This window comes from Chiloscyllium punctatum, chromosome 10 (genome assembly GCF_047496795.1).
Source record: "Chiloscyllium punctatum isolate Juve2018m chromosome 10, sChiPun1.3, whole genome shotgun sequence".
NCBI classification, from domain to species: domain Eukaryota; kingdom Metazoa; phylum Chordata; class Chondrichthyes; order Orectolobiformes; family Hemiscylliidae; genus Chiloscyllium; species Chiloscyllium punctatum.
The window spans coordinates 81,761,994-81,774,551 of record NC_092748.1 but is presented as its reverse complement, the minus strand read 5'-3'; the positions used below and the strand labels follow the sequence as shown (position 1 = coordinate 81,774,551).

General features: G+C 39.8%; 1 protein-coding gene across 8 annotated transcripts in view; it reads left to right on the top strand.

The window, feature by feature from the left end:
- Positions 1-12,558, top strand: part of nckap5l (NCK-associated protein 5-like) — a 753,060-nt gene that overhangs the window by 289,018 nt on the left and 451,484 nt on the right. For 7 of the 8 annotated variants that reach the window (XM_072579642.1, XM_072579644.1, XM_072579641.1 and 4 more), the window contains one exon: positions 9,329-9,392. The exons of the other annotated variant lie outside the window; for it this stretch is intronic. In XM_072579642.1, coding sequence (XP_072435743.1) covers positions 9,329-9,392 — 64 coding nt within the window. The remainder of the gene's footprint in view (positions 1-9,328; positions 9,393-12,558) is intronic. 8 annotated transcript variants of the gene reach the window in all.

Genomic DNA, 12,558 nt, shown 5'->3' with positions numbered 1-12,558 from the left:
ATGTTCCCTATAAAACTCTCTACTGACGAGGAGTTATCTTCTCTATCTATTGTCTGAGCGGTATGTGCTTTGTGCACTAATGGTAACCAGTTTTACTTTTTCAGATTGAATTATATGGATGTTCATGAGATTGTTGTCAGCTCAGACCTGCTAGCCAAGGAAGGTGAACCAGATAATGTTTTGGGATACTTTATTTTCTAGCTCCTTTCTTATAGCATACAGGAGGTGGCAGAGTACCCCTTGTCCTTCATTCTAGTGAAACCATGGACTAAGTCACTTGAGAAGGCTTTACAGTTCTTGGTGAATTTACACTTGCTGCTGTGTTGCTTGTCCATCACTGATGCACGGATGACAGATGATACAAAGATGAACATGACTTGCATGTAAATTATATGATGGAGAGTTGTGCCTTCTTAACCTCATATCTTGGACCAGTGGCAAGGTGAGGCTGAATGACTGAAGATAGCCTGGATGCCGTGGAAGACCAGAATAGCTTCTGTTTCTTCTCATGCTCTACAACATAGTGCTGACTCTCCTTCAAGATCATTAGACATTAGATTGGACTCATCCACACAGTCTACTGGCATCAATTTTGCATGCGAGGAAAGACATATCCCTAAGTCAGTAGGGTTAGCAGACCCAATGGCTGCATTTGTCAGGTTTGGTCCATTTATATATCAGTTTGTCACAGTTTGTTGCATGCTCACAATTGCTTGGAGCCACAGATAACTGCAGAGTGAAGTTGAAGACCAGTACATTGTAAACCACTCCAAGAGATACTGTGAGCCTGCTTTGTGAGAGATGCTGCCCCTCCCTTACACCCCAATAGTATGCAATTTGTGGCTTAGTATAAATGATACCACAGAAACTTCCTGACTTGAGGATGATTGGGTGACTTATGGGGATGTAGTGTAATCCATTCTAAAGGCCCTTGGCCAAACCTCTCCAGCATCAAAACTGATTTGATTTGACTCATTGTTGTCTCATGTACCTAAGTACAGTCAATTCTTTTTTGTTTTGCCTGCATGCAATGGGATACGGGTCAGAGGGTGTTTCGAAAGTGTGAGGCAGACAAGGTTACAGCTGCACAAAAGCAAGATCACCACTCGTTTTGCATTTAGGGAGGTCCATTCAGCTGTCTAATAACAGCGAGGAAGAAGCTGTTCTTGAACCTGTTGGCTCGTGTGTTTAAGCTTTTGTATTTGCTGCCTGACAGAAGAAATTGAAAGAGTATAACCAGGGTGGGAGGGGTCTTTGCTTCAGAAAGGCAGCCAACATCATCACTGAAAAGTGTTGATGGAGTCCATGGATGGGAGCTTGGCTTGTGAGATGGCCTTGGCTGTGTTCACAAGTTTCTTACAGTCCTGCGCAGAGCAGTTGCTGTACCAACCTGTGATGTACCCAGGTAGAAAGTTTTATATGGTACATCTGGGTCAATGACATCAGTGAGGTAATTCTGAAGCTACTGGAAGGAGAATCATTGTCCCTGCATGGCTTACCTCAATTATAAATCATTATAATCCAAGCATGGTGCCTCATAAGAAACATCTAAAGCACAGTCCAATGCAAACTCCAGAGGTACGAGGCCCTTAGTTGAATCACAAAACTGACATATTTCAGTCAATGCAAACCACAAAACTGAAGTAGATTCTATGATGCTCTGAAATCTGCCACCTGCCCCATTTAACTTGTTCGTTACTGATCCTTGTTGTCAACAACTGCATTTGGAACAGTGTGAGGAATGTTAGGCCCTGTATTCTAAAGAAGGATGTGCTGGCTTTGGAGAGGGTCCAGAGAGGTGAACAAAAATGATTCAGGGAGGAAGGGCTTGTCATAGGAGGAGCAGTTGAGGACTTTGATCTGTACTTAGAAGGATGAGTGAGGTGGGGTGGGATTCTCATTAAACTTAGAGAATACTATGAGGCCTGGATAGAGTGAACGTGGAGACATCGGTCTGGAAGCAAAGAAAGAGAGAGTCAAATCTGCCTACCAAGCAGAGAGTCTATACAGCAATAATTCTCCATGCTCTGCTATCCATGTGCAAAACCTGAACTGCATATTAGATCGTGTCGAGAAGCACAACTATTTTCACTTGAGTTGCCTTCTGAAGATTAGATGGTAGGACAAAATACCAGACAATTATTCACTTGAGCTGGCACCCCAAGCATTTACGCCACAAATCAGAGTCGCAACTGAATTGGGCTGGTCATGCAGCCAGGATGCCTGACACTGTTATACCAAAGAAAAGTTTCCATGATGGAAGTGAATCTGGGTTGTGCTCCTGTTGTGGTCAAATGAAGCACAATAAGTGCACTGCGAAGACTTCACTTCCGAATTCCAATATCAAACCTCTTTTCCTGGGAGAAACTCACTCATGGACTGCATCTCATGCAAACAAATGAAAAATGTCGCACCTTCTTCAAAAGCAATCACGAAGCAGAGAGAAAATATGAGGAGTTGAGATCCTGAACCAGAAACTCAACCAAAACTGAATCAGCTGTGATATCCTGTCTGTTTTGCAACAGAACCTTCTGGGTGCAGGCAGCCTTTAGAAGTCACCTACATAGACACTGGTGTCCAACGAATCTTCCCAATGGTGAACATGGCCATCTTTGTCTTGAAAGACCAGAAGTGAGAGTGTTCTGTTGTACCTCATGGTCAGTATGTTAGTATAGCTTGGAAAAAATGTTATGATGACAACATTATGGCATCCTGACCTAAGGGTGTGAAGATTTCATAGTCCACCTTCACTCTCATCACTTGAAACATGATTTGTTTCAGATGGTTTGCTGCTGTGTGTAACTTAGCAGCTTATTATAAGGCCAGATGCTGATGTACTGGTGAATGTAGTGTTTGTATGCAGTAGTGAGCTGTAATGAATGTTCGCTTCTTCAATACCATGGTATTGAGCAAAAGCAAAAGCACTGCCACATCAAGTAAAATATCTGAATAAAAGCTAAAGTACGGCAGACGCTGGAGATCTGAAATAAAAGTGTACTTCAGAAGTTCAGTAGGTAAGGCTGCATTTGTGGAAAAGTTAATATACAGAGTCCGATATGATTCTCCTTTGTAAGATCCACTGCTTGAAGCAAAATCACACTATAAGCATGATTGAAGTGAAATAAGAACAAAATAAAAGGATCACCAGACCTGAAACATTTAACTCTGGTTTTTCTCCACACATGCTGTGAAACCTGCTGAGTTTCTCCAGCTGTTTGTGTTTCTGTGTGAGGGAGGAATAACCTGGATTTCCTTTCTTTAGAAAAGAGAAAGCTGAGAGATAGGTAACCTTAGAGAACTTCTAGTACAGGAGTACAATAAAGTAGGACAACTTGTAGGGGAGAACATAACCAAAAACCTAAATATCAATCACTGTACATATACTCGAGATTTCAAGAGTAGTAAGAATGTGGAATGTACTACTGGAATGATTGGTTGACACAGATAACACACATTTAAGAGGAATCTGGATAAACATGTGAGGGAGAAAGCAGTAGAAAGGTATATTGACTCTGAGATGTGGAGTGTGAGAGAAGGCTCATGTGAAACAGAAGCTGAATAGCCAGTTCAGTATTGTAGACTTAATGGACACTTCTGTATGTCAATAACTTACTACACAACTTGCCAAAACTATGATAATAGTGGGGTTTGTTACAATTTGATCAAACTTTCAATTATTATTTGAATCACTACCTTATCATTTTGATGCTTGACAATATCAAAAGAAACTAAAATATGGAGATCCCATCCATCGCAATGTTAGTTAGAGTATTTCTTCTTTCCTGCTTCACAAGAAAATGATTGAAATATTTCATAAAGAAATGCAATAGACACAACAGTGACTTTCAAGACTAGCCTTCCACTACCTCTGGATCCTGTCCTTTTTCAAACTGATTAGAGATCAGCATCATTTCCACCATCTCCATCAGCCTTTCCTATGAAGTGAAGGGAGTTTGAGCTGAGTTAACTTATTCCAGTTCTTTGGCATGTTATCAACATAAAATTGTGCCTCCTATGGTACTTAGTGACAGTTAAATTTGTAAGTAACACTTTGAAAGATTACATGGATGGACACTTGATGTTGCCAATGGGAAGTTCACAGTTATAGATTATACACGTCCTGGTCTAAGCTTGGATCTTGGAAGCTTTTTTTGAGCTGGGTTTTAATCTTGACTGAAAATAGTGGGGTTTTAAACAATGAATCGAGAAGGCTGCTTCACTCCAAATGATAACAGGCAAATTTAAATCAGCTCATGTAAAGCTGGAAAATATACTTTGCAATCATCACTGTTGGAGCCGAAAGGGCAATATATTCCTGAGGAGTGCCAGTTCATTTACCTTTCAATAAAATTGTTTTACTGACATAACAGCACTGAAACAAACAGCATGCTTCTTCACACTAGATAGGTAGAACTCATGCTTTATGGAAAATATTACTGTAATAAATTTTTAGCACCTTGACATCAAAGTAAATAAGCTACATTAACTTTATCCTTGCTGTCAGAATCACTTAATATTTTTAACATCGGTCAGCCATTTCTTCCAGTTTGGTTCCTACTCCCCTGCTGAAATTAATCACCATTGGGTGAAAACATGAAACCTAACTGACATTTTTATTATTCATCCAGGTTAGATCACACAGGCATTATTAACTCAGTTCTTGATGACTGTCATTTTGAGAATTTGTTCAATTTGTTGAGTTAAAATAAAATTTCCTAGCTTGTAATTATAATGTATTCAAATTTGAATATGATCAATAATGCCATGGAAACATGGAAAATGTTCCAATCTCTAATGCTGACATCTATCCTTTTTGAATGCAAATTTCTTTCCTCCCAACTTATAAAGGAAAATGGAAACTATAAGACAGAATCTTGTGCCTTCCCTTGTGTGGAGGGGGCTTTTAATCAAATAGTTGGTAATGGCCAACTTCCCACTTTCACCCCAGTGATTGTACTGCAGCAGTGTATGAAACTGCAGTACACTGTCTCCATGGCAATTAAGGACAATCACTAAATTGTCATAGCTGGCAATGCCCACATCCTGTGAACTTTTTTTAAATACACATCTGTGGCAGGAAAGCTTATAGACAGCTGTCTTTCCTGCCATCAGTTGAGGCTCTTGAGTGGGAAATCAGTGCCCTTGAAGGGCCTCCTCTTGGTCCTGTTGATATAAACCCAGTGACTGGGGGTGGGAATCATCAAGCGGGGATCATGAAAGCACACCCTTGTAGGGATGGCTGTTGGGACCTCCAGAGGAAGATCCCTCGCTTAAGGCACAGAGTGCCTGACTGAGGGATTTGGTATCAAAATGTATGACCCATTGTGAGCCACACCCCTGCATTTACTACATGACCTTAATGACCACCTTCATGACCTCACGCTCAGTTATCTCTGTCCTAGGATTCGGCATGGTTATCAGGCCTTTGGGTGTCGTACCAATAGCACTCAGTGTCTCCTCAGTGCTGTTGCCCAAAGAGGCATCTAATTCTGTGTTAAGTGCCTGAGTGGAACAGTACTGCTATCCTATCAAAAATAGGTGATGCAGGTGGCACCTGAGTCTCTCACTGCCTCCACCAGCTTCTACTGAATGTGTCTCAAATTGCAAAGCAAACCTCTTCTTACTTGTGGGCATTACATTTAATTCATAATGTGGAATTTAACTCCTGAGGTTTGATATACATCCACATTATGATGATCCCGACAGATGGGAACACCAAACAATTCAGATTCAATTGTAAAATCCAGCTTGAGAGACCATAAGTTGTTGTTTTGGCAACCTCTGGCACAAAAGGCTGCCAATGTTCTTTATTAATGAAAGAATATCACTATTTATTACACACTCAAGGGAAACACATTTTTCACTACACATGAAATATTTGAAATGGTAACATTAATTTCTACCCTAATAACAAGCTTATAGGTACTCAAACTTCAACTGAGGCTCCCCTTGTTTCAACTATAAAGTTCATTATTCATTGAACATGGCTGTACTTGGTTTCTCTCTGGCAATTAACTTGACGTTATCATCATGAGATAACGACTCTTCATAACACCATATTAAAATGCAAACACGGGTCACTTGTTGCTTTATGTTTCTGAAACTCATGCATTCAGCAAACTTGTAGGATGCTTTCCTTGACCCTTTAAAGCCTATTGTCTTTCCATATCCCTGTCTTGCTGTGTTATAGGATGCCTTGTTCAACAACCGACTCACTTTTTCTCTCCTCTGCTTTTGTTTTCTAAAGGTCTGAACTCTACACATCCAAGGTTTTGCTTTCAAAATCCTCATTTAAAAACATGTGAACAGATTTACAAATGACCCTTTACCACTCTCCAAACTCGAAAATGAATCTGCACCTGTTGTGGTCTTAATACAAAATATTGATCAAACTTATAGCTATATGATTCTGTCTACTATTGAATTCAAACTTTCAAATAGTAATAAATACATCATGAACTTTCATCATGTTAATTAATGGCAAGTTTCAGGAATTAATTATTAATTCTATCGCAGCACAATTGTTACACAGTGACATTGTCATCAATAACCACAAGAAAAAAATCTATTACATCAGTATTCCAACCACCTTCATGGTTCAATTTATTCTTTAGTTTTATTTGCCAGAAAAAATTTTAATTTTAAAAATTGTAATAGTTTAATTACTGTCTATACAATTGCAGGTATTAACAAAATTAATTCATTGTGAAGATTTTTTAAAATCAAATTAGTTCATGGAGACATACAGCTTTTTAAATCAAATTAGTTATGGAGACATACAGCAAGAAAACCCTTTGGTACAACTTGTCCATGCTGACCAGATATCCTAAATTAAACTAGTCCCTTTTGACAGCACTTGACCATGTCCCTCGAAATCCTTCCTATTCATGTACCCATCCAGATGCCTTTTTAAATGTTGTAATTGTACCAGCTTCCACCACTTCCTCTGGCAGCTCATTCCATACACACACTGCCCTCTGCATGAAAAAGTTGCCCCTAAGGTCCCTTTTAAATATTTCCCCTCTCACCCTAAACCTGTGCCCTCTAGTTATGAACTCCTCCACCCCAGGAAAAATACCTTGTCTATTTAGCAGGAGAATCAATGTTTCAGGCAAAAGCCCTTCATCAGGAAAGCTGAAGGGCTTTTGCCCGAATCGTCAATTCTCCTGCTCCTTGGATGCTGCTTGACCTGCTGTGCTTTTCCAGCACGACTCTAATCTCCAGCATCTGCCATCTTTACTTACATCTTGTCTATTTACTCTACCCATGCCCCTCATGATTTTGTAAACGTCTATAAGGTCACCACTCAGCCTCTGACACTCCAGGGAAAACAGCCCCAGCCAATTCAGCCTTTACGTCTAAGTCTGAAACACTAATAGTCCTAGAATCTGACTGTCAGGAAGCAGAAGTCTTACAGTGTGAATATTTGTGCAAAGTTTCTTGTTCTGAAATTAGTACAAAAGGGATATATGGATCTGGAAGTAATGGACATAGTAATAAGCGTGTAAATAGAATTAGGCTCTAGGCTGATCAAATTGTGAGTGGTTGTGGGATGACTGTGATGTAGGAGTAGTGTAAACAGAAGTGCAGATATGGAAATAATGTCAAGAGTCTTGCAGTTGAGCAGATTAGGGTGGAGGACTGTGTGGCTATGCAGGCCAAAATTGGATCATTGTGAGAGAAATCCTGAGATCTTGGAGTAAGTGGCAATTTGGAAAGTGGTTTAGAGTGTGTGAGTGTGTTGGGTCATGTCTGTAACTATTGGGAAGGTGCCTGAGATGTGGAAAAGTTCTGGATGTTAGATCTGGCATCATCATAACGAGGAGTGGGGACTTCTAGGAAAAATGCATTTTTTACCTTCATTATTCTCTTGACCAAAAAACTGAAATAATGATTTCTCTATGTTGATCTGTGAATCCAGTATTAAATGGTTAAAGTACTTAGTATAGTTGACAGTGTATTTGCTGAGATGAACATTGCGCAAGTGCTGAAACTCACCTACTTTTGGTGATGCGTAGGCCTTACAGACCCTGGATCATTACATTCTTTAAACTATTAATTTGCAAGTTTGCTGTCGTGAATGTGGCAAAGGTGAGGAAGATGTTGGGAAAAGGCATGACTTATTGGTTTGGCAGCAAGATGAGGGACTGTTGGTGATTGCCGCAGGTAGATGGAGACACAAAGGGAAAAGGAAGCTGCCAAATGTAAATGAACAGTAATAGTATATCTGTCCTTGGGGTTTCAGTCAAAAATAATAGTGCTGGACTGAGGGAAACAACATGTAAATTTAAAGCACTAATTTTTGGAGAACAGAGGCAAGTGTTACTATGATGAAACAAAAACAGAAATTGCAGGAAGAATTGAACTGTTCTGAAGAAGGGTCACTGGACCTGAAACGTTAACTCTGTTTTCTTTCCACTGATGCTGCCAGACCTGCTGAGTTTTTCCTGCAATTTCTAATTTTGTTTCTGATTTTCAGTATCTGCAGTTCTTTAGTTTTTTTGGTACTGTGAAACATTCTGTTAACACAACTATTACAGCTATGTCACCGGTAAATATACATTTTAAGCATGACATGTAGGTATAATAGGAAAAGTATGGAAAGAAAATATTTCAGTGATGATTAGAGATTGCCCGCTTTTGCAGGGGACAAGAAACTTGTTGACATACAATCAAATATGATAGCACAGAATGAATTTTAAAATTCTGTGTGTTTATGAACTGGCTGAAGAGCTGAGGTTATAGGTTAGTAGTAAGTCCAATAACTTTGAATGAAGAATTTTTTTCAGAGCATAGGTGCTAATGTCATTAGTCTAATCTAAATATTTTCCAGTCCTGGAGCTGAGAGTAGAGTAATTAATTGCAATGTGCCATTCATTCTATTGAAAGGCTATATTGAATGATTGTATTATTTTCCAGTGCTTTTTACAATCAAATTGTGCCAGCTTTTTTGCCAGTGAACCAGCATCAGTAAATCTGGTAAATTGAAATATTAAATTGGTCTCATTTTGATTGCAGAATGGTTTCATGAAACTACGCTGAATTCTTTTTAGATCGCAATATGATTTAATGTATCATTAGTTTTCCACAATTGTGTTTTGGTTTAAGTCATACCTAAAACTGTGACAAATAACTGCTTTGAATACCATAGTTCAGTCCACTGGAACTTGATGGAAAGCTACTACATTTGTGAGTTAGTCATTGAAGTCTGTGTGCTGTAGATCTAACTGGGGAATTGCTATGTTACTGCAACAAATGGGAAAGTTGCAAAGAGCACTTGCAGCACCAAAGAAATCTGACCATCTCTTCATGTTTGTTTTCTTTGTAGAGAGAAATTGGCAGTGGCCCGGTTACAACGGGTAATTGCAAGAAGTGAAAGTCAAGGCACAATGGTATGGTATAAATGTCCCTTATTTATTTCTCTTGCTCACATGTTTAATGTCAGTACTAATGGTTTGTAGTGAGCAAAATATTCTATGTTGAAGACACCGTTGTTTTGTTACATTAAAATCCTTTACGTTGTGGCTAGAGCTGTTGGGCTGGAATGTTTTTTAGAATTTAGAATTCCTACAGTGTGGAAACAGGCCCTTCAGCTCAACAAGTCATGCTGTATGACTCTACAAGTCCACATCGACCCTCTGAAGAGTAACCCACCCAAAACCATTCCACTACCATATATTTATGCCGACTAATAACTTATACTATGAGCAATTTAGTATGGCCAATTCACCTAACCTGCACATCTCCCGATTGCAGGAGGAAACCCACATAGACACAGGGAGAATGTGCAAACTCCACATAGACAGACGCCTGAGGTGGGAATTGAACCCAGATCCCTGGTACTGTAAGTTAGCAGTGCTAACCACTGAGCCATCATGCCACCCTGTTAAATGTTAAATCAATAACAAAATGGTTTTGGGAAGATAGTCAAATGACAGCAGATCATTAAGGATAGCATTTACAGATTGTAAGGGAGAATTTTGCTAGTTATTTTCAGCATGGTTTGCATGTAGTTAAAAGTAATGGAAATACAAAAGCGCTCAAAACTCATACTGCTTCACTTTAATTCCAGAATGTAAGTTCTAGATGGTTGTGTTTCAGTGGTGCAACCATTTAGAACCAGTTAATGTTTTTTAGAATATGCAAGTCTAACTAATTTGAAAAACTTGAAAGTTCTAAATTAAAGTAGATGGAATTTAATGCCCTGCCCACAGTGAATGAGATGGGTGAGGTAGGAGGATACAGTTGCAGGTGAGTAGTCGTGTCAGTTATAGAGTTGAGTTGTACAGCATGGAAATAGGCTCTTCTGGCCAACTTGTCTATGCTGACCAGTTTTCATAAACTGAACTAGTCCCATTTTTTTGTGTTTGGCCCACATTCCTATCCCTTGCCAATCCATGCACCTGTCCAAATGGCTTCTAAATGTTGTAATTGTACTTGCTTCTACTACTTCCTCAGGCAGCTTAGTCCGTATATGAACCGCTCTGAATGAAAACGTTGCCCCTTGGGGCCCCTATTAAATCTTTCTCCTCTCACTATAAACCTATGTCCTCTAGTTTTGGACTCCACTACCCTGGAGAAAAGACCTTGGCTATTCACCTTATCTATACCCCTCATGATTTTATAAAACTCAAAGGTCACCTCTCAGCTTCCTACAGCCCAGGAAAAGTAAAGTCCCAGTCTATCCAGCCCCCCCTCAAGACTTCCAGTCTTGGTAAAATATTTATAAATCTTCTTTGCACCCTTTTCCAGTTTAATAATATCCTCCCTAAAGCAGGGTGACTAGAACACTATGCAGTACTCCATAACAACCATAACATGACATCTCAACTCCTGTACTCAGAGCTCTAACTGATGAAGGCAAGCATGCCAAACACTTTCACCACCCTGTGGCGCCTCTTTCAAGGAACAAGGCACCCCTAGGTCTTCCTGTTCAACAACACGCGCCAGGGCTTAACTGTGCAAGACCTGCCCTGCATTGTCTTAACAAATTGCAACACTTTGTGCACTTATCTGCATGAAATGCCATCTGCCATTCCTCAGCCCACTGGCCCAGTTGATCAAGGTCCCATTGTACTCTTAGATGACCTTCATCAGTGTCCACCGTGCAACCTATTTTGGTGTCATCTGCAAACCTACTAACCATGCCTCCTATATTCTGATCTGATATATGTTTATATAAATGACGAGAACAGTGGACCCAGTATTGCTTCTTTGCGGCGCATAGCTGGTCAGAGGCCTCTAGTCTTAACAACCTTCTACCACCACCCTCTGTTTCCTACCATCAAGCCAATTTTGTATCAAATTGTTGAGCTCTCGAATTGTCTATGCCTTGTGATATAACCTTAATAGCCAGTCTACCATGCGGAACCTTGTTGAACGCTTTGCTGAAGTTCCCATAGGGTTGTCAGGAGGAGGCTTATCAGGTTGAACTCAGGGAGTCAGAGAGACGATTTTTGTAGTGGGGGTGTTGGGATGTGTCTAGCCAGTGTGTTGGATCTGGGGGAATCCAACTATCCAGATGTTTGGTGCTATACCCAGAGGGTCTGTGGTGCAGATGTTAGGTCTGGCAGGGTTGGGCTAAGGGATTGGAGTGCTGATGGTAGGTGGGTGTAAGGTCTGGTTGAGGGCGTGATTCTCAGGGTTCCAAGAGTGTGTAATGAGTCAGTAGTTGCGGGAGTTGGTGGTGAGGCACATGCTCAGTTTAATAGGTTTTAATGCTCTAGCATTAACCTTTCTTGGTAACTTTGAGATTTAACTCATAAGTAAATCTCTAGTTTCCTATTTGTGTGAAGCTTTTTTTTGGAAGAACTCAAATGCAAGGGAATTGCCCATGCAAAGTTGCAATGTCCTGAGTAATTCTCACAGAATTTGTTGAATTGATGATTCTGTGTGGTTTGAACACAGCTTTCGTCTGTGCAGCTCCAGTGACTCTGGCTGTTGGAGTATCTTGGCGATTATCTCCTTGTACTGTAGCTGTAAGCACTTTAACCATTAATTACCAATGTATTCTTTACTCTTCCATCCATTGAACCTTCATCATTGAGTTATTTTTTCCTAATGTTATCTACATTTTTACTTCAAACTATTTACAGTTAGGTATGTGATTCGAAAAGTAAATACAAGCCATGACATAAAATCCTTAATTAGATTTGCTGTCCTAATAAATGCACTACAAATGAGTAATACAATAATATAGCCAATGTACAAACAAAGTTCCATAGATGAACAGTAATTTGTTTTATAGACTGACTGTTTTCTAAATTATGTATTGATAACAGCAACCATACTCTCAGCAAAATACGCTGTAGAATGCAGAAAATGATGTACAGCTGAGAAATGGAATTTGCCGTAGTGGGATCACACATGCTTCGCTGTAATTGAGCAAGGACCCGAAATTTTTTAAGAGCAGCTTTCCAATTTTGTGTTTTAATGCAATTCTTAAAGCTGCAGACTCTCATTAATTTCAAATAGACAAATGACAGATATGCTAATGTCAGCAAATTGTGGAAGCAGGAAAGTTTAACACCTGTTGAGGTCCCGAAAACCCCACTTTTT